Source organism: Nycticebus coucang, chromosome 1 (assembly GCF_027406575.1).
Source record: "Nycticebus coucang isolate mNycCou1 chromosome 1, mNycCou1.pri, whole genome shotgun sequence".
Classification (NCBI taxonomy): domain Eukaryota; kingdom Metazoa; phylum Chordata; class Mammalia; order Primates; family Lorisidae; genus Nycticebus; species Nycticebus coucang.
Window position 1 is genome coordinate 166,941,675 of NC_069780.1, and position 26,106 is coordinate 166,967,780.

Genomic DNA, 26,106 nt, shown 5'->3' on the forward strand with positions numbered 1-26,106 from the left:
TTAAAAGTCTTTGTCAATTTTGGCACTCAGGAATTAACTAAGTGTATTTTTAAAAAGTCATGCATTACTTTACCTGGACATTTCATTCAAATACCTTTCACCAAGCCATTTTTCCATGAGTTTATATACATCGATCACCTTTGTTATTAAATTTTCGAGAACAGCCAATGCTTTTGTCTTTATTAGTTCAAGTCGAAACTGTGTGGCTATCTCTATTTAAAAAGAGAAATAGGTATTTTTAAATGTATATATATATAAACATGAATTTTCTTTTTTTTTTTTTTTTTTGTTGAGACAGGGTCCCACCCTATGCCCCTGAGCAGAGTGCAGTGGGCGTGGTAGCTCACCACAACCTCAGACTCGGGCTGTGGGAACCCCGCTGCCTCAGCCTAAACATGAATTTTCTAATGAACAGATTCACATTGTTATTTATTTATTTATTTTTCAGCAGAGACAGGATCTCATTCTTGCTCAGGCTGGTCTCAAACTCCTGAGCTCAAGCAATCAATCCATCTGTCTTGGCCTCCCAGAATGCTGAAATTACAGCTTACAGCTTCACTTTTAAACCACCCCTACTTCAGTTTGTGAAGCTCTTGGTACGCATTTAATATATACTGATATGGATAAAATAATATCCGTCTTATTAAGAAAGAAAATGTAACATTTGACAGAGTCATTTGAGAAATCATCTAAACCACAGTTACAATTGAGCTTTACATTTATTGCACTGTACAGCTATATACTCTGTGATAAATGACATGTGAAAACACAGAGATATTTTCTGAATTCGAATGAAGATAGAGAGGGACGAAATCTCTCGCTCATCTCTCTACATGAGGACCTTGCAGTGGTAATGCTATTGTACTTCTCAGCACCACTAAAATGAGCAAAAACCGTGTGCCCCCTGGTCTATTACTATTCCTGACAGTTTTTACCTCCAAAATATCTTTCCAGTCTCTCTTCTTTGCTTTTTCCATTGTCACTGGCCCAGTCTGGGCACTGATTATCTCTTACCAAAACTGTTGCAACAGCCTTCTGCTTTTTTTTTTTTTTTCAGTGTCTGGCCGGGGCTGGGTGTGAACCCGCCACCTCTGGCATATGAGGCTGACGCCCTAACTCCTTTGATCCACAGGTGCTGCCCCAGCCTTCTGCTTTTTTACCTTTCTTTCCCCACCCCACATCCAAATCCACCTCCACACTATCCCGAGAAATTTGGCCCCCCATAGAGACGTGATCATATCACTCTGTTCTCAGAATTTTCCATTAGCTCTCGGTTGCGGTAAGTGAAAAATGTAACTTCCTTGGCAGGGCCTATCTGGTCCTCTATGGTCTGGCTTCCCATCTTCCAAGTCAGTCCTTTCTAGGACATGCCTCATACTTCTAAGCTGCTCCTTCCCCTGAGTATAGCATATTCTCTGCTCTCCATTCCTGCCCCACTTTGTCCCATGGGAAAACACATCCTTCCTGTTCAGCTCAGGCATTAGATCCTCTGTGAAGTCCTTTCTGCTCCCCCATCTCCCTTGTCCCACATGCCTATTGCCAATATCACAACATAGTATGAATTAGCAGTGCCCATCCTTTTGGGCACCAGGGACCTGTTTCATGAAAGACAATTTTTCCATGGATTGGGGCATCAGGTGGTTCTGGAATGATTCAAGCACATTACACTTATTCTGCACTTTATTTCTATTATTATTACATTGTAATATGTAATGAAATAATTATACAACTCAGCATGATGCAGAATCGGTGGGAGCCCTGTTTTCCTGTGAGTCAATGGTCCCAGCATGAACATCACTACCTCAGCTGTACCTCAGATCAACAGGAGTGTGCAGAGTGTGGCCTAGATCCCTCCATGAGCAGCTTATAGTCTGAGAATCTGATGCCGCTGCTGATCTGATGGAAGGTGGGGCTCAGGTGGTGATGTGAGCGGTGGGGAGTGGCTACAATACAGATGAAGCTTTGCTCCCTTGCCCATTGCTCAGCTCCTGCCATGCACTGCGGCCTGGTTCCTAACAGGCACTATGGGGTCGCAGCCCAGGGGTTGGGAACTGAAGGTATAAGTGATTGCGTGCATTTGTCTGCCCCTAGACTGAGTTTTTTTTTTTTTTAATGTTTGTACATCTATGTGCAAGTCTAATGCAACTACCATAGGATGAGACACATGGTAAAAACTCAGTAAATATTTCCTATATACATGCATTAACTGAAAGATGGAGTTTACTGAAAACCACTGAAATCAGATGGGGGACAAGCCATAGGGAGAAGCCCATGTCCTGACTCTCCTGATACCACAGGTCTCCTGTATTTAACTCACGTCAGGTAATACAGTTGGATGACAGAAGCAGGCGGTGGTAGGATGGGAGGGAGAGGGTGAAGAGAAGGACAGATGCAAGCAAAGGAAAGCATCCTTAGTGGTCGATGGCCGCTGGGTATTTAAATGTGTCTCGGCTTACCCCCATGAACGTTTATAGTTTTGTCCCTTAGTATACCGACCATACTTCTTTTCCATAGGCTATGTTTGCTTAGTTTCCCAATGTTTTCAAATTTAATGAATCATAAGGCAATTAAAAGAACCATAAGAAGAACGTACATTACAGAGACACTCCTCTGTCTATTGAGAAGAAAGCCCTGGAGCATCCCCGATAAGTGGCTGGCTCCTCTATGGCCTCTGCTTTCGAGAACTCACAGTCAGGACCTGTTAGCCTTTATTCAGTATTTATTTTCCTAATGAGAGGTCCAAATGATTCTTATTTTAGGACAAAAGCATACCAACTTTCAAACATTTTTGTTTCAATTTTTTGAGACTTTAATTACCACTATTGTTCTGACCTCCTTCCAAATTTCTTTTTGTTTCTTTTGAGATTCTGCAGACAATTAAGACTGATTAGGCGATGCCAAAACATCTGACTCCTCCAACAGTCAGATCTAGTCCTCAGATGGGCAAGTGAAAGCAGCCCACTGAATGTTGTGCTTTTCAATCAATTTGCTGTATGTTCTTACAGACAATCGGAGGCCACTGATGGCCAGTTGTGGACCATTTGCCTCTGGCTCTACTTTCTATTAAAAAGTGTCATCTCAGTCGTTTCTAACTAGTACCTTCAAATTGCAGGGCAGAAAGGTGTTCTTCTTTTATTTTGAGCCTTAGTTCATTTTTCCTTTCCATTTCGGCGACTTCCTCTGTTGTTAACACAGGAGAAAGTTCTGCCACAGGTGGTGATTTACCTGAAAAGACAATGAAGATTGCTGAGTAAACTACCAGCATACAAGTTTGTATATCCAGTATGTAGACTAAATGAGTACAAAGCAAAATCTGCAGAGGTATAAACCTCCAGTGATTTGGAAATGAGAAATGCTGGTCCTCTTGGTCTGAGTAAGATGTATTAGTAGTCCTTTCCTGAAAATTCTCTGTCTTCTGGGATGGACTAAGGCAAAAATATCACATGTGTGTGGCGGTATGAGAAATGAGGTTGTACAAAGTGCAGAGATGGTTAGAGGTTCCAAACCTAGTGAAATCCAGAGTTTGGGTACAGAAATTAGCAAACCTCAACGTACTGCAGATGCCATTAGACACTTTGCAGAAGTGTCACTCCATAAGGGATAGCTTGAATTAGAAAAGTGTTTCCCAGTTCTTCACCAAGAAAAGACCAGAGAATAACTTTAAGAAGATATGGCTGAAATGTAGATGATGGTTGAGAGTTAGTAACTTACCTGATTATCTTTTCATTAGAACTTAACTAGATCAGTGATTACATGGAAGAATTAGAAAGTAAGGATTTGTCAGTCGTTGACTAATGATTTCATGGGATATGGCAGTGTGAATTTAGTTGCAGGCCCAGTTTACACAAGTCTGTTGCCATTTAATAAACCTTTCTTGAGAATATAACCTCAAGGGGTTCGAATCTTGTAAAGAAGACATAAATGTAAACAAGGAAATTAAAATATGCTCATTGTAATAGTAAGTGTATATAACAGTTACAGATGAAAGAGAGATTAATTTCTCTGTATTTCTGTTTTGTCTTCTGTAAAATTAAGGGATTGGACTCAGTTATTCCATCAAAGTAAATGGAAGCATTTCCTTTAAACACTACATATTTTGTTTATTTTTACCATCTGAGATGGGCTAAGGCCGTGTGTTCTTTAGTGAGACACTACTCTTCCCTTTCCAGCAAGTGCCACTGACTCTTCTCGAGCTTTAGTAGTTTCACTTAACTCCTAATCATGGCTGCTAACATGTCATCCATCTAGGAAGTGTTCCCCTATCCCCCAAGATGAGTAGGGTGACCTCGTTCTGAAAGTACAGTACCTTCCCTACCAAAGAAAAATGATTGGTCAAATGTGGTCTCTACTCCCAAATTACAGCTGATCAGGGCAGGAACCAGAGTTGGGGTCTTCATTTTTATTTTTGATTTACTGTATGCCACTCCTTCTCTCTTACTGCAAGTTACCTCAAAATATACAAGTGAAACATTAAGAGGGAAGGGTAATGTTTGTGCCAGAGCCCTCCAGAAGGTTAATAAGGTCTCTCCCAGTCCAAGTTTTGTTTCCTTTGTTTTTCATTATGCTTCTGACATGAGATTTGGGTAGGAGGCCTCCAGGAGAAAAGGACTGGCTTGAAACTCATACTTACATGTAGCTTTTCAACTTCACTCTGTTACTCCAAGTGTCAGCCCTTTTACACAGACTTTTCAGGTGACATAGTACTGTCTCGGGAGTTCTTTTGCTACCTTCAAAATAGTCCTTGAGATTTACTTTATCCTGGGTACATATGGCTATTTGGATAAACAAATTAGGTGGGATTGATATGCAATACAATTTGCTAACTAACATCACAGTTTCTAAAAGGCTGAGTCTCTAGTTTAAACCTAATGGACAGTAGCTTAGTGGTTTCAAAGCTAGTATGTTGGGTTAAATGTCTGTTCTACCAAGGAGAGGTTTAAGCATCCAGGGTTCTGGGTGCTAAAACTCATAATTACCTTTGGATTTTTTGTCCTCTGATTTTTTCTTGGGTATTTGTGGTTCTGCTTTGGCTTTTTTATTTGAAGCTGTCTGAGGAGATTTTTCTTTGGGGTCCGCTGGCTGGTTTTCTTTTTCTTCTTCCATGAGCCTCTGATGAATTTCAGCAGCCACCTGGTTAAATGACAGCAATATCTCATTTAATGCAACATTTATAAAATATGATAACCATTTAGATTTAGTCATTACTAGATTCTGGTGAAAACTCACTCCACTGTAAATAAGCATGCCTACATACTCGATCTTTACAAAACACACATGTGATGTTTTACTTTAGCAGAAACCTGGCCCTATTCCAGGATATAGCTTTTCTACAGCCATCTGTGCAAAAGATGCTCACTCCCTCAAGCTCTGTCTGCAAAGCATCTTAACGTTTCCTCATTGCCACCTCCAGATTGTGACAACTTTGTGAGTATGTGAAAATTCCTTTATTTTTAATCTTAGACTCTATGAATTTGACATCTGCCATTCTTCTAAGTTCCTGTTATATCTTGACCTCCAGTCTGGGGGCATTTCTCTGTATCAGTATTTCTTAACCTTTTTTAAAAATTCACAACTGATCTCCTACAGAATTCTTTTTCTTTGAGATTTTTTCCTAAATTGTACTCCTGCCTGTGAAATTTTAATACTGCAGAAGTGTATTTGTTTATGTACTGTATACATAACTATGCTTTATATATACAGTGAAAAAGATATTTTCATTCTCTCCACAAACTTATTTTTGGGAATGCATATAATTTTTGGCTTATATTAATTGAGTCACGGACACAAATCCTGGGCTTCCATTCTGCTCAGGCACTGGCTATCATCCCAGGAAGACTCAGAGTTATGAGCATGGCCTGTCCCATAGCCTAACCTCCAAGTTCATAGCTTCTTCTACTCAACCAACTTCCAGCTTCCAGCAAGCAGATTGGAATCAGCAGAATGCAGATTCCAGCAAGCCTCTCCTTTTACTCTCACAATTATCCTGACTTGAGAGAGTAGTTGTTTTGTCGCTCTGTGCTAGCTGCTGAATGGAGAAGCTTTGTCCTTTCCCAACCAGGAGGGCAATGAACTGCTGGAATCCTGCCATCGCTCCTTGAGGCAGGCTCTGCACTTCTGCCTGCAGAAAAACCTTGTCTTGCAACAATGTGGTTGAATCTTGGAGACATTATGCTAAATGAAATAAGCCAGGCATAGAAAGACAATTACTGCACCATCTCACTTATACGTAGAATCTGAAAAAGTTGGACTCACAGAAGTGAGAGTAAAATCATGGTACCAGGGCTGGAGTGAGGGAATGGGTGGGATGGAGTTAGACAAGAGGAGTAAGTTCTGCTGATCAATTTCACAGCCTGGTGACTGTCATTAATAACAATCTCGTGGCTCGGCACCTGTGGCTCAAGCGGCTAAGGCGCCAGCCACATACACCTGAGATGGTGGGTTCGAATCCAGCCCAGGGCCCTCCAAACAACAATGACGGCTGCAATAAAAAAATAGCTGGGCATTGTGGTGGGCGCCTGTAGTCCCAGCTACTTGGGAGGCGGAGGCAGGAGACTGTTCTAAGCCCAGGAGTTGGAGGTTGTGTGAGCTGTGATGCCATGGCGACAACAGCTTGAGGATCTATCTCAAAAAACAAACAAACAAACAAAACAAAAACAATGTCATGTATATTTCAAAATTGCTAAAAGAGTAAATTTTAAATGTTTTCATCATAAAAAATGATAAGTAAATAAGGAGATGTTATGTTAATTAGCTTTACTTAATCATTCTGCAATGTACACATATATCAAAGCATCACATTATACCTCATGGACATATACATGTGTGCATGTATGTGTTTATGAACATGGGTATATGTATGTGTATTAATATGTACATACACACACATATATAAATATGTATGCTTGTCTTGGAGCTTATGCCACTGGGGTTACACCTGCAGCTAGAAATACTGGACTTTTTGAAGTAAGTAAAGGGCAGCCCTAAGAAATGAGAGCTGAGAATCCCAAAGGAAGTAGCAGTAACATATGGTTGAAAACTTTAAAAAATCTCAATGGCAACTGATGAAAAAAATGGAGGTTCTTGAGGGCCTATTTATTCAAACACTTACTGAGTTCAAGCCTGATATAATTTCTGGGGAGAATGAGGTGTGGGGTTGGGAGGAGAAAGAGGAAGATAAATGAAAGTGAGCAGAAGGCTGAGTAAGGCACAGTCTGTATCCTCAAAGACTCAATCTTGCAGAGGAGATGGACCAGGCAGTTCCTGAGTTTTCCACATCATTGCCACATTTCATACCCCAGGGCAGCACATGACTGTTTCCAAGTGTTCCATGGGTGTGCTCTCACCCTAGCCCCTAGCCTTCGAATGGGCCTTTATGGCTCAGAGCTAAGCCAGTCCTACTTATTCGTATTCTTAGTAGCTGTGAGCACCTGTGGTATGCTCAAAGGGGATGCCCAGTAAATGCTTATTAATCAGTGGACTTTCTTTTAAAATAGTCATATTCCACGGAATGTACCCACACCTTCAATATCAACTGAACTTTGGAGGGCTACAGAAAGGTTTCAGAAAGCAAACCAGTTTTTGTTTTTGCTTTTCTTTTTTTACCAGATGCCCTTTTGATAAAAATGGTTTTCATACCATATACTGTATTTGCAAATTCTTGGTAAAGCTGAAAGCAGACTTGTTAAAATTCCCCACTAAATTGCAAGCAATTCATTTTTTAATCTGTTCCTGCAAAGCACAGTAAGTTTGCAATTTCCTTCAAAATTGGATTTTTCTCCTTTGCAAACAACCTTGTGATGATGATGATGATAATTATCATAATTATCTACCTAATTATGCATCACAATTATCTGCATTTTTCTAGCCTGCTTCCCTCAAAGACCTCTGAGTCTCTATCAAAAATTAACGTAATTCACAATTCATTCAGCAATCTAGCTTAGAAGACCGGAAAGAACTTTAGGTATAATTTCTGACGTTGTGGGCATTAAAAATATGACTTGTTTCTTTGAAATCGTTGCATACTTGCTAATTAGGAGACAGTTTTCCTCCAAATTAACATAGCCTACTTAATGGCTAGCTCTTGGTGAAACTGCTGTGTACAAAAAAGCCTGAGTAAAAGCGCTCTCCTTTCAATTGCCCTAATCTTGGCAGGTACATGTTGCCCCACAACAATTTACTGAGTCACACCTGTTTCATTTGGAACTCAGAGGCCTCCTTTGACATCAAAGTCATGTGACATCAAAGTCATGAAAGTATATTAGAGACATATAAAAGCAGGTTTCAAATACAATTATTAGTAATATTAATTACCGAACAGTCCTTCCTATGCTTTGTATGAGGTTTTTAAAAGTCCACAAGTAAAATGGTACAATTTCAAATTTCATAACATAATGATCAGTTAAAATATACAGTTTCTAAAACATTTTTATATATATTGTTTCATTGTATCTTTTTAACCATTTGAGAAAAGAAGGATAATTAGAGTATAGCCCATGTCATAGACCGGAAATTAAAGACTCAGAGAGGTTAAGTGATTTGCCTAAAATTGCACAGCTTAATCAAGAGGTGTAACTAATGCTCTTTTTGCTGTATGACTTTCTTTTGCTAAGAGTATAATTTTCAGTGTTATTTTCCTAGATAATTTGAACAGTATTCCTAAGACTTGTACGTTACATTTATGTAATAAACAGAACAATAAGAATAATTTCTATTACTTTCTGGAGCTTCTAGGTCTGTTTTCCCACTCTCTGATGCTTGGTACTTACCGTGGTCCTTGCAGTGACCATCTCTGTCCCTACCATTATCACTAATATTGACATCAGCATTATCACCACAGCGTGATCAGCATCTCAAGACTGTACTGAGGGCTTAGTGCTACATTAGATGTGGGCTTTATATCAAGTGTATGGTATATAAATTGTCTTAGACTCCAATTAAGTATTCAGGCAAACATCTTACAGGATACAGATTATAAAATATAACCTAGTTACTAAGAGTCAAATAAGCAGAAGAGACTGAAGGAATGGGAAAAGCATGAGATCACAGAAGGCTGGGGCTTCAGGAAACAGGTAATTAACTGGTGCGGTATTAAGACAAGAACTAGTTCTGAATACAAAGTGTAGGATTTCACAAAGTCACATCACAAAAGGGGTCAGGGACTGACCCACTGAAGTTTTGTTTTTGTAGGTTCTGTTGTTCCACATAAATAAATATAAAAAAGAAAACAAAACATTGGTGGGATCAGTCCCTGACCTCTGCTTGGGATGTGGCTGTTATAGATAGAAGAAAGGAGGAGCATATCTCTGGAGGAGAAACGGCACTAGCCAAGGCATTGAAATTGTAATGCCCTTAGAAAACGCCATAAGCAGTATTCAGGCAGAATAAATTACTGAGTTGGGGCTGGCAGGCATATGGAGGGCTGAGCCACTAGGCCTCTAGGTCATGGGTATAAGAGTCTGCTGTGGCCAAGTGGAGGTCATCACCCAACACCATTATCCTCCTCGGTCAATAATTAAAAATCATTTCTGTATGCTTAAAAGCATCATATGCCTCTTTTTTTTTTTGAAAATCTAACAATCATTTTCTTTTACTAGTTGATTTTGCCCTTTTTAAATCTAATGTAATTATAGACATATATTTAGGCTATAAATCTACCATCTGGCTAAGTGCTATTTGTATTGCTTGTCCTGAATATTTTTCATTTCTTCTTTTGGATTGAGTATTTTAAATTATTTAACTTTTCCCCTATGGTAGCTTGAAAGTAACACACACTAATTCACTTAGTGGTCACTCAGAAAAAACACCATGAATTATTGACTAAATAACAGTTATATTTTGATGGGTTAAAAATTCATGGTATAATTCCTAGGGTGACTACTAAGAGAAGAGTAACAGGATTCTTCACATCCAAACTACAGAGGGGAAACAAGCAAGAAAGAAAAGACACAAAAAGGCTGAAAATGAAAAGAGATGTGATATGTAAACAATATCTAAAAGTATAATTTACAAAATAAAAGCATTATAGACAAATATAACTTTAGAATAAGAAAAGGTCCAATTCACTACACAGATTTAATTTAATATTTATATATTCCAATGTCATCGCCTCAAATATATGTAAAGCAAAATTGACAAAGCTACAGGTGATTTTACCATAATCTCTCTTGATAATTCATAGCAGAAAATTAATAAGATAATGAGGATAAAGAAGATTTGAGCAATAATATAGGTGTAATATATAATATATTTAAATGTATGTAATAAAGGAAACAAATATATTTAAATGTTTATATATAAACCATGAAATAGATGCATATTAAAGGATATATTAAATAATGTATATATATATATATAAAATAATTAAATATATATATATATATATTTCAAGGGAAAACATATCATTTCCAAAACTGGCCATAAAACAAATTTCAAAAAAGATTTATGAGGCTCCGCCCCTATAGCTCTGCGTCTAGGAAGCCGGCCACATACACTGGGCTGGCAGGTTTGAAGCCAGCCCCAGCTTGCCAAACAACAATGACAACTACAACTACAAAAAAAAAATAGCCCTGGCGGGTGCCTGTAATCCCAGCTACTTGGGAGGCTGAGGCAAGAGAATTGCTTAAGCCCAAGAGTTTGAGGTTGCTGTGACACCACAGCATTCTACAAGGGTGACATAATAAGACTCTTGTCTCAAAAAAAAAAATTATGAGAAAATATTCTCTGATTAAAATGCAATCAAGCTAGAAAGAAACATATCATTTTGAAAATGGAAACTATATTTTTAAAATGCTTTGAATAACATCAAAAACTTTTAGAGGAAGATAAAGCAAGTTCCAGAGAGAACTTTATAGTAGTTAATGCATATATGAGAAAAAAAGACTGAAAATTGATGAATATCTAAAAGCCTTGAAATCGAATGGCAAAATAATCCAAATAATATAGGAGGAAAAAAATATAATTAAGAAAAAGAAACACAGTAAAATGAATCAAGGACGTTAGTTCTTTGGAAAGACTGATGTAATTGATAGCCCTCTAAACCTAAGCTGATCAATAAAAAAGAAAGGCACAGATAATAAAGATCAGAACTGGAAAAGTGGATATCAAATCAATAGTGTGAGTATTTTAATAACACAAAAATAAGAGGATATTTTAAATGACTTCATGTCAATAAATTTAAACATTTAGAAATGGAAGAATTCTTAACTAAGTAAAATTTACCAAAACCAACTCAAGAAGAAATTACAACAAAAGAAACAGAACAAACAGGAAATCTCACAAAAGTGCTAAAGAAAATGAATCCTTGGGTTGAAGAGAGCAAAAAAAATTATTCCTACAACTGTCGTAAATGGCATCTTAGGAATGCCACTAAACCTTTCCAGAAGAAGATTCCCAACTTTCACAAAGTTTCTCAAAGAATAGAAAGAGGGAACATATTCGGATCCAATTTGTGAGGTTATTACTATTTGGATGCTAAAAGCAGAAAAGAATAATAATGGAGAGAAAATTTAGAGTTCTTTCACACATGAACAAATGTTCAAAAATTTTAAACAAATTATTAGCAAAACAAATCCAATAATATGTAAAAAGGACAATGCTTCATTGCAAGGTTGAACATATTCCAGAAATGCAATGTATGTTTAACACTGCAAAATTGATCAATGTAAGTTTTCACATTAGGCCAAAATAGAGAAAAAAATCATGTGATAATATTAACAGATGCCGAAAAGGAATTTGGAAATACAACTCATAAAAACCTTCATAGTAAACTATAAAAGGAATGCTTGTAATATGGTAAACACTGCCTTAAAAATTCACAGACAATATTTTCATTAATCTTGGACTGCTAACTTGAAAATTCATATGGAAAAGTAAAGAGCCAAGAGAATCCAAAATGCTCTTGACAGATGACAAAGTGGGAAGATTGGCTCATCCAGATAACAAAAAATGGTATGATGATACTGCTGTGGGCTTGGCACACAAATAGACCTACAGAGCAATGCAACAGACACACATATGTGGTCATCTAATTTATGACAAAAATGACAGCACAATGGAGTGGGGAAAGGATTTATCATCACTTACAAAGGCTGGAGCAGTATTATGGTATTGTCTAGTGATGTTGAAGATAGCACATACTGCAAGATACCCACTCCACAGTTGTAACGTGTGCACATGGTACCAGGGAACATGTTTATAGTAGTACTATCCTTAACAGCACCAAACTGAAAAACCAAATATATATCAGCAGCAAGCTGGTCGAATAAACCATAACACATTCATGTAACACAACACATTACGGTAACAAAAATGAACAATATGGAAAGAATCGCACCAAGAATGCAGAGCAAAAGAAGACACAAAACAACAAAAGGTTTGAGCCCATTTATTTAAATCTCAAAAGCAGAAAAGACTACACTGTAGTCCTTAGAGATACAGATTTGGATAATAAAACTCTAAAGAAAATCAAGAAAATGATTCGTAAAAAGGCAAGATGGTGGGCCCCTTTAGTGGGTATGAAGGAGGATTGGGTTGGGAAGGGGCTCAGAAAGACTAGGCAGGTGCAGCCCTTGTTCCAATTCTGCCCCTGTGCAGTGGGGTCATGAGTTTGTTTTACTTTAGGTGTGTTCATTAAGCCATGCAATTAAATTTCATGTATTTTTCTTATGTGTGTCAAAATCCACACTGAAATACTTTTTCAAAGAAGCAAGACAATGAGAGGAGCTTATAATTGCTCCTGAGAGGGAGGGAAGAAAGAAGGGAAACAAAAGAAAAAGAAACAAACAAACGAAACATGAAGTTGTTAGTTAACAGAATTCTGTTTCTGTGACCATGTTACTTTCTGAATTTTGTTGTCTTCGTTAAATCTCAAGGCAGGAGGCAGAGAGGCCAAGAAAGAACTTGGAATATGCCCAATAAGAAATTTTGTTTGCTGCAAGATTTGTGAGGGAAGATTTTTCTACCTGTTTCACAAAATCTCCTGGAAAGTTGACACTGCTTTCTGTTTGAATGGGATACTGGTATTTTAAGGAAACTCCAAGAAGGACTAGCACTGAGTGAAAAGAGAAACCATCCTGGTGGACCTAGGACTCGGCGAATGAAAGAAGAGTGCTGGAGACGTCAGTTAAACTCTGTATGTCTCTTCTTTATGATGTGACACCTCCACGTGCGTTAAAGTTATCTGCATTCTTTTCCTTTCCCTTTTAATTTGGATGAAAAGGACATGAACTTTGAAGCCATACAGACCTGTGTTCAAATTTGCTTTCAACGCTTACCTGCTAGGACACCTTGGGCAAGTTTCTCAGCCTTTCTGAACCGTCATTCTCCACCATAAAGAGGATAAAAATACTTACCTTACAGTGACTTAGGAAAAACACCTAGCTGAGGTGTTGCAAACTAGAGTCTCTAGGTCAGGTGTAGTTGGCTCTCTGTAGTATTTTTAAGAATGTTTTCTTTCATTTCGTACATGTTAAAATTAGTAGTTTCACATAAAATCTGAATTTCTTGGAAAATTGAGACATCTGGCCAGGCTGGGCCTCATTCTTAAATGGCAAAGTTGACCAGGGTGGAGTAGCACATGCCTGTAAAGACAGGTGTGTGACTTCCACTTGACTGCAGTCCCCCTCCACTATTGTATTATACCCGATCTGCTTCTTTACCATTCCTTGACTGGCTCTTTTAGCCCTTAGAACAGCTCTGAAAATAATCTAAGAGCTGGTTCACTCCTTCCATGCTCTCAAATAGTTATTAACTAAATCAATTCTCCTTCTATTTCTTTCAGAAAAAAAAAGTTTCGAAGGCATAAATTTATACAATGCTTGAAAACACTATATACATTTTCTAATGATGGGGTTTTAGCAACCTTGGTACTTGATTGGATATGACAAAAGGAAATGGCATAACCTCTGCTTACCATCTGAGACACTGCTAACGAAGCCTGCTGCCAGGTGTCCATTACCAGCTTCTCATCTGCCTCAAAATTTAACTCCACGTTTTCCAGCGAGTAATCGATCTTGCCCTTCAGTATGGATTTTAGTTTTGATTTGGACATAACTGTTTCTGGAGAAATGGATAGTCGAGGAACTAGAGGAATTCTTCGGAAGACAAACAAAAGAAACATAAAAACGTTACTTAACAGAATTTCGTTTTTGTGACCATGTTACTTTCTGAATTTCGTTGTCTTGGTTTAATCTCAATTTTCAAAGTTTTCCTGGGAGAATTCTTTTTTATGGAGAAGAGATTATAAAAGACAGAATTCATTTCTTTTTGTGATCTAAGAGGAAACTCAAAACACACAACAAGAAAATATAATTTTTAGGCTTAATCCTTTAAAGTTGTAAAGCAGAGGGTTAAACAATGGTGCTTATGAAGAAATGCAATTTTGATATTTGTCCAGAGCATATTCCATATATTTCCAATGAGTGAGAAATCAAAAAGTCAATCATTAAAAAGCAAAGCAAACAAAACTTCTCTCAGTGTGCTCTGCTAGTATTATTTGGCATCCTGAAGTGGACAGCTGAAAGTCTGGCGTGACTAATGTGAAATATGAAAGTGGCTACCACACAGAGGCAGCAAGTTTTTGGTGGTGGGCCCAGAGCCCTCTAGCAATCTTCCCCTTCTTACTGTGGAAAGGGAAGGTTTTCTCGTTGTTTTGTAAAGTGCTGTGAGAACACAAAGTCAAACTTGCTCTCCTGCTGTCCACATTGCTGCTCCGATGTAGAAATTTTAGAACTGTCCTTGGGAATATTCTATACCTGAAGGATCTCAGGATCTTAAAGGTTAACAGAAGCAGGGAGAGATCTAGCAGGAAGAATGCTTATTGTGACTAAGATCCACTTTTGGTAATAGGAAAAACAAAGGGCTCTCAGCTTCAGGAAGGATTGAGGGGAGAGAAGCTACACAGGGGCCTTTGTTGAAACTTGAGGAGGAGAGTCTGAATCAGTAATAGGAACAGGCATTTGGTTTTCTAAACTCCAGTTGCTGGAGTCACAGAGCAGCAATTCAGAAAGATGACTGTGAACTCCAGCAAACAATTAGCTTGGTTTTACTATATTGGGAAGCATCAGACAAGATTTCTTGAACCTGGCACTCTGATTCTTGACAGTGCTTAAAATTTTGGCAGTGTATTGTGCCCACAAAGGCAGTGTATTGAGAATCCATTACTCATCTACCCATGAATTTAATTACATTTTAATAATCAAGTAAGGTTGAACGAGAGTCACTCCAGTTCAACAGTGATTCACGTGTCCAATAAGTTAGGGTAAAGTTTGTGTGGTCATCTCTGCGTGTTAACTACAGTATAACCCATGTTTCCCACCATCTTGCTTTGGAGGACAGCAGTGGTGGCATATCATTTAGAAAAAGAATGTGGGTTTAGAATTTATTTATTGGGAAAAAGTCTGGTCTGGGCAGCTCTGTCACTATTAGTAGATGTGAACTTGGGCTTGTTTCTTGACTTTTTGAAGTTTGGTTATTCCAGAAATAATGTAAATATAATAAAATTACTATTATTATGATAAATATTTATTATTGATCAATTAATTATTATTATTTTGAAGAATATCACAATAATAATATTATTTTTATTGCTATAGATTTGTTGGGAGGAATAAAGTAGACAAGGTATGTGAAAATTCTTGACACTGTGATTGTTTCCCCGTACATGTTACAGAGGCTAGATGATTGGTTGTTTGGTTGACATCGACTGACTTACAGTTTCAGTAGATAATCACAGCAGTGATTTGAGGTTCAGATTGGAGCAGAGTTGTTTTGCAGAAAGTAAGAACTGGCTGTTCTTTTCCAGGTTTCATTCTAGTAACCAACATTAATAGCTTGCCCATTAATGTTGCCTGACTTACTAGTCTGTGCTAGGAACAGAATGCACTGTCACTCTAAACATGGAAACTTGGCCTCTTTGGATAGTTCTGATGGTGCATATTGCCTTTGAAATTTCTTATTGTTTTTAATTCCAAAATTCTTTCAACAGCTTACTGAATGTTTCTCTTGTATTTGGAGGAAGAAGAGGAGATTTTCTTTTTGTGTGTTCCTGTGTAGACATGGGCCTGGCAGGGATATGATGGGACTAGATGTTGGCAGTCTAGAGAGAAAAGAAATAGGCTTTCTATCATTGTATAAATTACTTGTTCAGGCCATTTCGAATCATTTCTGGAACAAGGGGGAGTAAAAGAAACAAAGCAGAAACATGCAATTCTCACAATTAAAATATGGCATGTAAGTTATAGTCACCATTTATTGAGAGTTATGGGGACTTGATCTCAAGTATTTTGATTCCAAGATATAGCATCAAATTCTTTGTAGATGTCATTTTCTGCAATCTTCACAACACTACTTTACAAAGAAGGAAACTTGAGGCTTAAGAGAGTTGGAGGGACTTGAACAGACAAATAAATTATCTTTATTTACATATAGCTATTCAGTGACAGGCTCTGGGTTCAAACCAGATCTGTTTGACTTTAAAATATATTCACTAGTGTACAGTTTGTGCAGTTCCTGACACCTGTGCTGACTGAGCAAGCTTATAAAAAAATACCCTATTTTCAATATAAAATCCATCACTTATCTCCTTAGAGATCTAAATTTAACATTCAGTGCCTGTATATTACTTTATAAATCTAACTTCTTCCTTTTTTCCTCTTCATATCTACAGTATTTGTTTCTCATGGCCTTGTTACTGACTATAAGAAAAGATTGTTTTCATTCTTTATATATTTGATTAATTAATTTTTAATGAATTAATTTTTAAGGATTTTGAATTTTATTTTAATTGCTTAATTTTAATTATTACTTTCAGCTCTCTTTTAATGTCTTCAAGTTGGTGAACATATCACGTTAACATCATTCCATCAAGACATTCTTCTATCTGTTCATAGCTTCTCAGGTTTGGGGATCTTGCCCTTGCCCTATCTTGAACTATTGGGTCTATAAAACAATTATTTATAAACATCTATGTTGCACAGGATTTATTTGGCTAAAACTATAATTTGTCTTGTACCTTACCACCAGGTTCATATTGTTTTGCTGGCAGGTATCTGATGTTAGACTAGTATTAAGTCTTTGAGTCAGTTTCATGAGGTTGTAATTAAATACTATGAGTCTTTACTGTTTCTCAGTTTCCTCACTAGTAAAAGAAGAATCAAAACCCCTTCCATTTTCATTACATAATGTAATAACACACACACACACACACACACACATATACACATACACAGAACTGCTGGAGTCCTTTCATAAAACTGGTAAAGGTTCACAATTCCTTACAGCAGTAATTAATTTAAAATCACAAAGATTTTTGTTTAAAACTATTGCAGAATAGTATGATAATCTGCCTTACCTAAGTTGGCTTTCCAAAATGTCCTTGCTGTCCATTTGGACCAGTGGGATTCGAGCAAATTTCTTATTGTCGTCTACTGGGATTTTGGATTCCATTGCCCTGTAATAATCTTGAAGGAATCGCTTTGTATCTTGAAAACGGTTCGATTCTGCCTTTAATAGCAAATGTGAATATTAATATCCAAGAAAGAACAAGTTGATCTCTGTATATTCCCTATCAAAGACTCTGTAAGCACAACTTTGAAAACATTTAGGTTGAAAGAATTTTCCAGAAATTAAGAAAGAATGTTGGCTAAAACTATATAATTGAAATTTTCATCAAAATTAAAAGTAACTAGTTAATTTGCACTCTCTAATTGAGCACAATTTCACTGAACAAGATAATATTTCTATAAATCTTGATATTGTGACAAAAGGTTATAGTATGTATGATGCTCGAAATATGTATGTATGATGTTCGAAGAATTAGGAATTCTTCCTATGTCCTAAAATCAATAAACCAATATGGTAATAAACACAGAGACTCTTCTTTGTCATATGCAGGGAGCTTGTTAGTTGACTGGGGGAATATGTGTACATACAAGTACAAAATACGAATAACAAAAATACAACACCAGGTTCTGGTCCTCTAGGGCAATTTAGTATAGTTGTGGAGAAATGACAAATGGTAACAAAAAGGGATAAGGAACAGGTCTCTTGCTACAGTTTCCCTTCTTGCTCAGAATGTACAGAGGGAGATAATTCCTCCTGTTCTCACAGCTAAATCCTTCTGCTGCCACTGCCAGGAAGTACCTGGAGGGAAGCACAGCACACAGAGGAGTAGACGGCAAAGTGAGCTTGGTTACTCCGGTTGTGACTCCCCGTCAGTGCTGGCCATTTCTCTTCATGCTACGCGTGGGTAGTGAGATTCAGCACAGTACCAAACACCACAACTGTGGACCATAAGTTCTCTAGCCCATTCTCCCACTGGAAAGTAGGCCATATGGTATAAATCTGTGCTTCTGTTAATATTTGGTAGTGCAAACATGACCTCCAGACTTTGTTTTAGTGTGGCTGCTTAAACCAGTATCTGAGACTCAAAATGCTGAAGCTCTTGTTCAGATATATTCCATGATATCTAGTTAATTACAGAAAGTGTCTTTTTTAAAAAAGAACAAAACTGACCCAGTGTTCAAAACATTTAGCTAAACCTAACCCAAAGACATTTATGAAGGAATCTCTGAATGTATCAAATAATTATGTTGCCATTTATTTCATAAAACATCGAGTAGTTTTTCACTGGCATATTCACACTTAAATGCCTTATTTTGTTGTGACTATTTTGTTGTACTCTATAACAAAAGATGAATTTCAATAAGTTTGTTTTTGATATAAAAAGGGTAAGCGTATTTGCTCCTTGAAAAAAGTTCTTTGTATTATTAAACCTTTCTAGCTAAATGACTGAGAAAAATATTCATCTGGTTAATGTAAATCTATGCTAAAAACTAAAATTACCATTCAAATATTGTTTTCAGAACATATTTCAAATAATCTCCTTGGATCTTAGGCATAAATACATATTTAAGTAATTTTTCAAATAGCACTTTGAAATGACTAGAATAAACATTTCTCTTTTTCCTTGTAAGAAAATCAAATTAAGTTGTAAAATAGTCATGTATGAACTAATCTTACAGTTTGACAATGTGTGCACCTGTCATGATTAATTTTGTTAAAACAGTAGAGATAAACTGAGTCTTATAAATTATACTCATCTGAACTTGCACAACACAACATTTACAATGAATAGAATGCAAATGTAAACACAAGTCATACCAACTGGATGTTGCTAAATAATCTTTAGAGAATTGATAAAAAGTGTGGAAAGAAATATAAAAATTATTAGCCATTAAACCATAGCTTTATGTTATTTGAGAAATAAATTTAGAAATCAGGAAATTATTTCTTCCTTAACTTAGACAACTGAATTCTAATAACCGCTGGGCTTAGCAGAACCTATTTTATACAATTTGTATTTGGAACAGTGTTGGTATTTGTGCCTTGGGCTTGCCTTATTACATGATTATTGGGCCTGCTAAGCAATAATGACAACAACAACAATGACAAAAAAAAAAAAAAAATAGCCGAGCATTGTGGTGGGCGCCTGTCGTCCCAGCTACTTGGGAGGCTGAGGCAAAAATTAAGCCGGGAGTTTGAGGTTGTTATGAGCTATGACACCACAGCACTCTACCGAGGGTGACATTGTGAGACACTGTCTCAAAAAAAAAAAAAAAAGCACAATTTGATTAACTGTATAGCTAAATCTGAAGAAGATGCCACACAATATTCAGAGTTCCCATAAAAGCAGAGATAATTAAAATTCTTCTCACATTTATGATAACTAGTAAATGCTTTGTTGAGGTTCTTGTTGCCACAAAATCTGAGATTTAAAAGGAATTTCAGAAACAGTCTAGCATAGCATAGTCTAAAGCAGTGGTTCTCAACCTTCCTAATGCTGAGGCTCTTTCATACAGTTCCTGTGGGTCGCGACCCATAAGTTGAGAACCGCTGGTCTAAAGTATTTTGCATAGAAAATTTGTCCTACAGGCTGTTAATGAGTAAGTACCATGTTGGGGATGAAATGAACGAAAAACTTTCTAAGGTCAAATAGCTTCAGAAATCACCACTGCAGAGCGTGGTGATGTCTATTATACCAACACGCTTGTCAATATCCTAGGGAGAGGAAAGGGTGGAATCTGCAGCACTTCCCAAAGTCATTTGTTCACTGAGTTGAGCAAATGACTTATTTTGTGAAACATCTTGTAGGACTAGTACTTATCTAACTTTGGGAAATACTTATCTGTCTGTTACCTAATATTACGGGCCTAATATTACTTGGAAATTTTTTTGAGGATGTTTTTTCCCAGTCGTCCACATCCATATGTAAGCTTCTGCTTTTGGGCTTCCTGGACAAAAGCTTATTGCCTCAAAAGTTTGTTATTTAATGGGCAGTTCTAGTCCTTAGGCAATTTCTTCATATATTAAACTCAAACCTTGTCTTCTGTAATTTCCACCTTTGGTCTTTATTGGATCCTATTAATCCATGCGGAATAAGGCCCTCATCTGGTGTCCGTGGCAAGCTTTCAACTATCTGAACAATAAATCAGTGAGTGGGAGCACGGTAGTCCCCTCTCATCCTCAGGGGTTATGTTCCAAAACCTCCAGTGGACACCTGAAAGCTGGGATAGTCCTGAACTCTATATGTACTATGTTTTTTTGATCTGATAACCTAGTTGACTACTAAGTGACTAGTGGGCGGGTAGTGTATACAGCATGGATATGCTGGATAAAGGGATGATTCACGTCCTGAGTGAGACAGAATAAGATGGAGTGAGATTTCATCACCCTTCTCAGAATGGTGCATAATTTTAAATTTATGAATTGTTTGTTCCTGAAATTTTCCATTTAATATTTTCAGACTGTGGTTGACTATAAGTAAATGAAATTGCAGACAGCAGAACAGAAGATAAGAGGAGACTATGGCACAGGCTTTGCAATCAGATTTGGTACAAATCCTAGCTTTCCACTTACTAGTTTTAAGCAAGTTGTTTCACCTGTGCTTGCCTCAGTTTCCACATCTGTGAAATTGAGATAACAGAATTTACAGCATAGGGTTTGTTGTGAAGATTGATTTTATTTTGTATGAGTCTTTATAAGGGTACCTGCCACATGCATAGTAAGAAGTTAATAAATGTAGCTTTTATTTGGTGCTCTTTCTATCTTCTTCACTTTTAGTTGGTGTTAGATGGTGGTTCAGTTTCTCAGGAGGAGAGCCTTAAGTCTGAGTATTGCTGAAATGAGTCATACTATTCCCATCAAAGGCACGTATTGTACTGAATCGAGAATGATTCATAAGATTTCTCTGTTCACTGTACATTCATTATTGAATTTCAGAACCTTTTGGTATAAGTTTTTGACACAGCTCTTTGAAACATCCTACTACTTCTGCCTGCCCACACCAACGTCCAGGGGATGTTACCCAGAATGGTTTAGGTGCTTTAGTGTCACACTTTTATCCTGTGGACAACCCATACTCTGTGCATCAATTGGTCTGACCCAGCTCTATCCTCTGCTTTAAATGATTCCTTAACTCCAACTTCTCTTAGCAACCCAGATTCCTAACATCCCTGCACTAGTCATTCCTGCCAACAACCCTTGAGGGCTGCTGCTGCTCCTCAAAGTTTTGCTGATATTTCAAGCTTCTGCTACAGCCTGTCCCTACAGGGTGAATTGTCCCTTTGTAGGTTGGAAATATGACCATTCCATGGTCATTTGTTGAGCAAACAAGTTATTGAACACCAAGTGTGTGCTAGCACTAGGGAGTAATTTTTCCTGCCATCTCTTTTCTTGTAAGCGAATCAATTGAAGACTACAAATGTACCCTTTCCACTCTCTATCTTCATTGCTATTCTCTTAGGAAAAAATACTCCTGTAGACACAAGTTGACCAAAACAGTCTGAATATCCCCCTGAGATTAACTATATTTTAAACAGACTTCTTCCTGACTCTTGGCCCTCTGACCTCCCTTTTGTTAGATCACTTACTTTAAGAGAGCTGGTGTTTGTTAAGTCCTTACCCTGTCCCTTTGAGATGTAAATATTTTTTAAAGCTATTAGCAGTTTTATAGCCTCAAGTACCTAAGAACTATCTCTTCGGCATGTACTTAATTGTTAGGGAAGATATTGCCTCTCTCTCCCAGTTCCTGTAGGGGTAGGACCCTAACTTCCTTGGGTGCCCAGCTCCAAGTTATAAAACTACCTCTCATAATGAAGATAGCAGAAAGCTGACTTTTTCTTTGGGTAGGGCCAATTAGCAAGCTGCGATGGCCTAGGACCAACCACCCTTCACCCCGCCCTCCCTCTTAAAAACTCCCCAGCCACTTGTCTTGGCAGAGCTGAGCTGAGAATCCAAGACCTTCTCTGCGCTTTCCCCTGTTGTTAGAAATAGTATCAGAATAAAATCATCCGCCATCTTAGCTTGCCCTGTGCAGTTCTTTAATAGGTTATGAGTTCTGATGAATGGTCCGTTTTTCCAGGCCAGTCCTGGGAACTTTTTATCTTTAGGAATCACATGCTTGCTGTGTCTCATCTTGCCTGTGCTTTGTGGCAGGGCTGCTTTCCCGGGCTTTGTTTGGCCACTTAGGGTGTCTGCTCTGAGAGGCTGACAAGGTCAACAACTCAGCTTTAGACATGGTACCTGCCTCTGTATCTAGGCCACCTGGAGCAAAACTGATGAGGGGCTTCCAGTTTGAGTGCTTTTTTGGCCCAGATTAAAATGATTTACTTCAGTTAACTTCCTTGGCAAAATGGAGCTCACACCAGGCAGAGTGCCACGGGCAAAATGAGCCTGGAACAGGCCCCAAACATTCCCAAAGGAGTAGCTACATGAGCAGCTTGGCTGCCAAGGGAAGAGTCCAGGTCACTGTGACCAGCTGCTCTTACCTGCATCAGTGAGAAGAAATGGTTAATTAGGATTCCGAATGAGTCCTGCAGCCAGCTCTCATTGATGACGTCCAGCCGCTCCTGCTCGGCCTCTTCCTTCCGGGCTTCACAGATGTCCCACAGGCGGTCTCGCAGATCCTGGGCACAGCAGAGACATCTCTGTGACGCTTTAGAACCAGGGCTCACATGACATCAGCGGAAGAAAACGAAAACGTTGCCTCACTTACCAATGCCTCTAAAGAAGTTTTATACCTGATGAGCTCATGTGCTGTATTTATTCATTCAGCCAATATTTATTTTGCTTCTATTCTATCAGGCTCTCTCTTTCAAAGATTACCTCACCAAATCAGATGTCCTTACCTACCAGAAGTCCACTTTATCCACAGATGGCTACATTTTTATGTATCTTAATTTTTCCTCAAAAAAGCTGTTGGATTGAAAAAATTCAGTGAATTTTTGGAGATATGGTGTATTATTTATAGAAGAAACACACAGCTGTATTTAAACCAAGTGCATAGACTTGTTAATTAATATTACCAGTGGGACATATTAGTCTTCAAAAATGTCTGTGGTTAATTGGATGGTCCAAAAATAAGCTTTGTATTGAAGAGATAGCAGGAAAAAAGTCTTTTAAAGATCCCAGCTCTGCCACTTACCAGATCCTGTGCAATAATAAGATATATATAATAATTTGTGATATAATACTTATATATTTGTACATAATAATGATACATGTTTATGTTTATGACTGAAACATAAAACCTATACATTTATACATAATAATGAAATATGTTTATGATATATTTTGGATATAATAAAAATTATTTGTACAGTTAATATTTTATAAATATAATAAAGTAACAAGGGTTATCAGATACTGAGTCCTTTCTATGTGTGTCAGCGTGTGTATAGTGAACTGTATTTCCTTCTGGATAGATGCCCAGTAATGGGATTGCAGGATCAAATGGGAGGTCTAGCTTGAGTGCTTTGAGGTTTCTCCATACTTCCTTCCAGAAAGGTTGTACTAGTTTGCAGTCCCACCAGCAGTGTAAAAGTGTTCCCTTCTCTCCACATCCACGCCAGCATCTGCAGTTTTGAGATTTTGTGATGTGGGCCATTCTCACTGGGGTTAGATGATATCTGTGAACTGTATTTCCATGTAGTTGTGTTTATAGACTACTTTGTGTTTGAACTCTTACCTTGGCATTTGGTTACCCTCTGGAGGCTGCACGTGAAATGAAAATATATTATCAGAACAATACACCATTATTTTAGAGCTGATTTTACTATCTCCATGGTGTTTCCACAAAAGTTCAGTAAGTACTAACTTTTGCTTATCAAATATTTACATCTTTTTTAAGATAGGAGAGGACACATTAATTCTGGTTGTTTGCTATTGAATCACTGTGAAACCTTTGCAAGTAACATTATTCTGTGGCTCAGTTTTCTACTAAGCAAAATGAGGGGAGTGGGACACCCACCCCATATTCCGGAGGTGGTGGGTTCAAACCCGGCCCTGGCCAAAACAAAAAACTGCAAAAAAAAAAAAGAAAAGGGCGGCGCCTGTGGCTCAAAGCAAAATGAGGGCAATGCAATAGTAGAACTCTCTGTTAACTTCCTAGGACTGGAATGAAATAATCCAAGAACAAGGCATGTCCTTGGGACTAACACCATGTTTATTAAGCACTTACACAGAGGGCTGGCTGGTTTTCATCTTTATTTTGCAAGAATTAGAGGATTACTAAATATGTCTGATGTTTTGTAGTTAAGAAAGACCAGATTATTAATTGAGACGATCATACAGACAAAATTCTTTAAAAATGTACATTTTTACAAGACTTGTAATAATTTTCCTTTGGGCCCAAAAGCCACATTCAACTTATATGTACTTTCTAAAGATGTATAAGATAAAACCACCCCAAAAGGTCAAATGTAAAAACTTACATGAGGCAGATACAAATTAAAAATAAAACAAAGTTCATAGTATTAATACCAGATAAAAGTCAGATTCAAGACAAAAATGCACGTTGAGGCAAAGATAACTTTTCAATACTATAATGTGAAGCCAGGCAACTTGGGCACAGATCCTGACACTGGCACTTACCATGTTGACCTCTTTGCCATATTTCTTCATCTAGAAAATGGGAATATTACAGTTCCTCCCTGAGGGGGGTGTTGCGGGCATGAGGAAAGACAGTGCAGCACACAGCACACGCTCAGCGTTTAGCTATTACTGCTGCTGCATTAAAATCAGTAAGTCAAAAATGGTAGCAGGGAAAATAGAAATGAAATAGTCCAGGAGTTTTTAATGTACTTTCATCAGTTTTTGCAAGATCATCCAGGTATAAAAGTGTATAAAGAGAACAGAGCAGAGGTTTCAGTCAGGATGATCTATAGCACTTTAACAAATGAACGTGACACACACCCTGAACCTGAGTTTGGTCGCAGGGTATGAAGAAAAGGCAGACATTTATTTTTGCAGACTTCACGAGCTCCTCCACTGCATACTCCTGCTAAGGATCTACTGATAAAAAACCTTTTTAATGAGATTGATTTGGCCAAAACTTATTAAACCTTCCAAGTAGAAACTGTATGTTATTTTCTAATATCTGTGGCTAGTTTCTAATATACAAATTTCTACACAAAGGAAGTTTGCTTTTTTCCCCTTGCCAGGGGCTCTCTGTTTTATTATCTAGATTGAATTTTAAGTTTAATGTTTTGTTTTTTTTATTTGCCACGTTGTTAATTTCTGGCAAATTTATTCTCACTAATTCCATTCTCCTTTTCTCAGGCCTATTTTCTAGCTTCTTTTTGAAGTTATATTTATTTCTATTCTTTCATGTCTAATAATAAATCACAAATATAAAAGGGAGTGTGTCTACCATATGTAGTTAAGTAGATAAATAGCCACATAGATGCGTAAAGAAACATATGTAAGTCTATGCTGAGGCATTTGAGAGTTTTCTCACATAATTTGATTAATTTTTTGAAAAAATAAAGTGAAATCTTTATCAAAGTAACATAATAATTTAAATATTCACAAGTGAAACATAAAACTATAAAAGTATTAAAAATAGTGTGATTAGTTGTATATAATTCTGGGGTAAAGTATTTTTAAATTGACCTCAAATAAGCTATAACAAAAAATATTATGTACTTATCTATATAAACATTAAAAACTTTTTGCATATTAAAATACCTCAAATATCAAATTAGAAGAGTATTTGGAATATATGATCAATAGATGGTTTATTTTCTTAATATAGAGATTTTAGAAGTCAAT

At 37.4% G+C, this 26,106-nt stretch overlaps 1 protein-coding gene across 1 annotated transcript in view; it reads right to left on the bottom strand.

Moving 5' to 3' along the window:
- SPEF2 (sperm flagellar 2) overlaps window positions 1-26,106 on the bottom strand; it is a 171,192-nt gene that overhangs the window by 42,716 nt on the left and 102,370 nt on the right. Inside the window, exons 24-29 of the mRNA XM_053598873.1 lie at window positions 22,824-22,961; window positions 17,348-17,499; window positions 13,910-14,090; window positions 4,977-5,130; window positions 3,100-3,225; window positions 74-212 (exon numbers count right to left, since the gene is read on the bottom strand). Coding sequence (XP_053454848.1) covers window positions 74-212; window positions 3,100-3,225; window positions 4,977-5,130; window positions 13,910-14,090; window positions 17,348-17,499; window positions 22,824-22,961 — 890 coding nt within the window. The remainder of the gene's footprint in view (window positions 1-73; window positions 213-3,099; window positions 3,226-4,976; window positions 5,131-13,909; window positions 14,091-17,347; window positions 17,500-22,823; window positions 22,962-26,106) is intronic.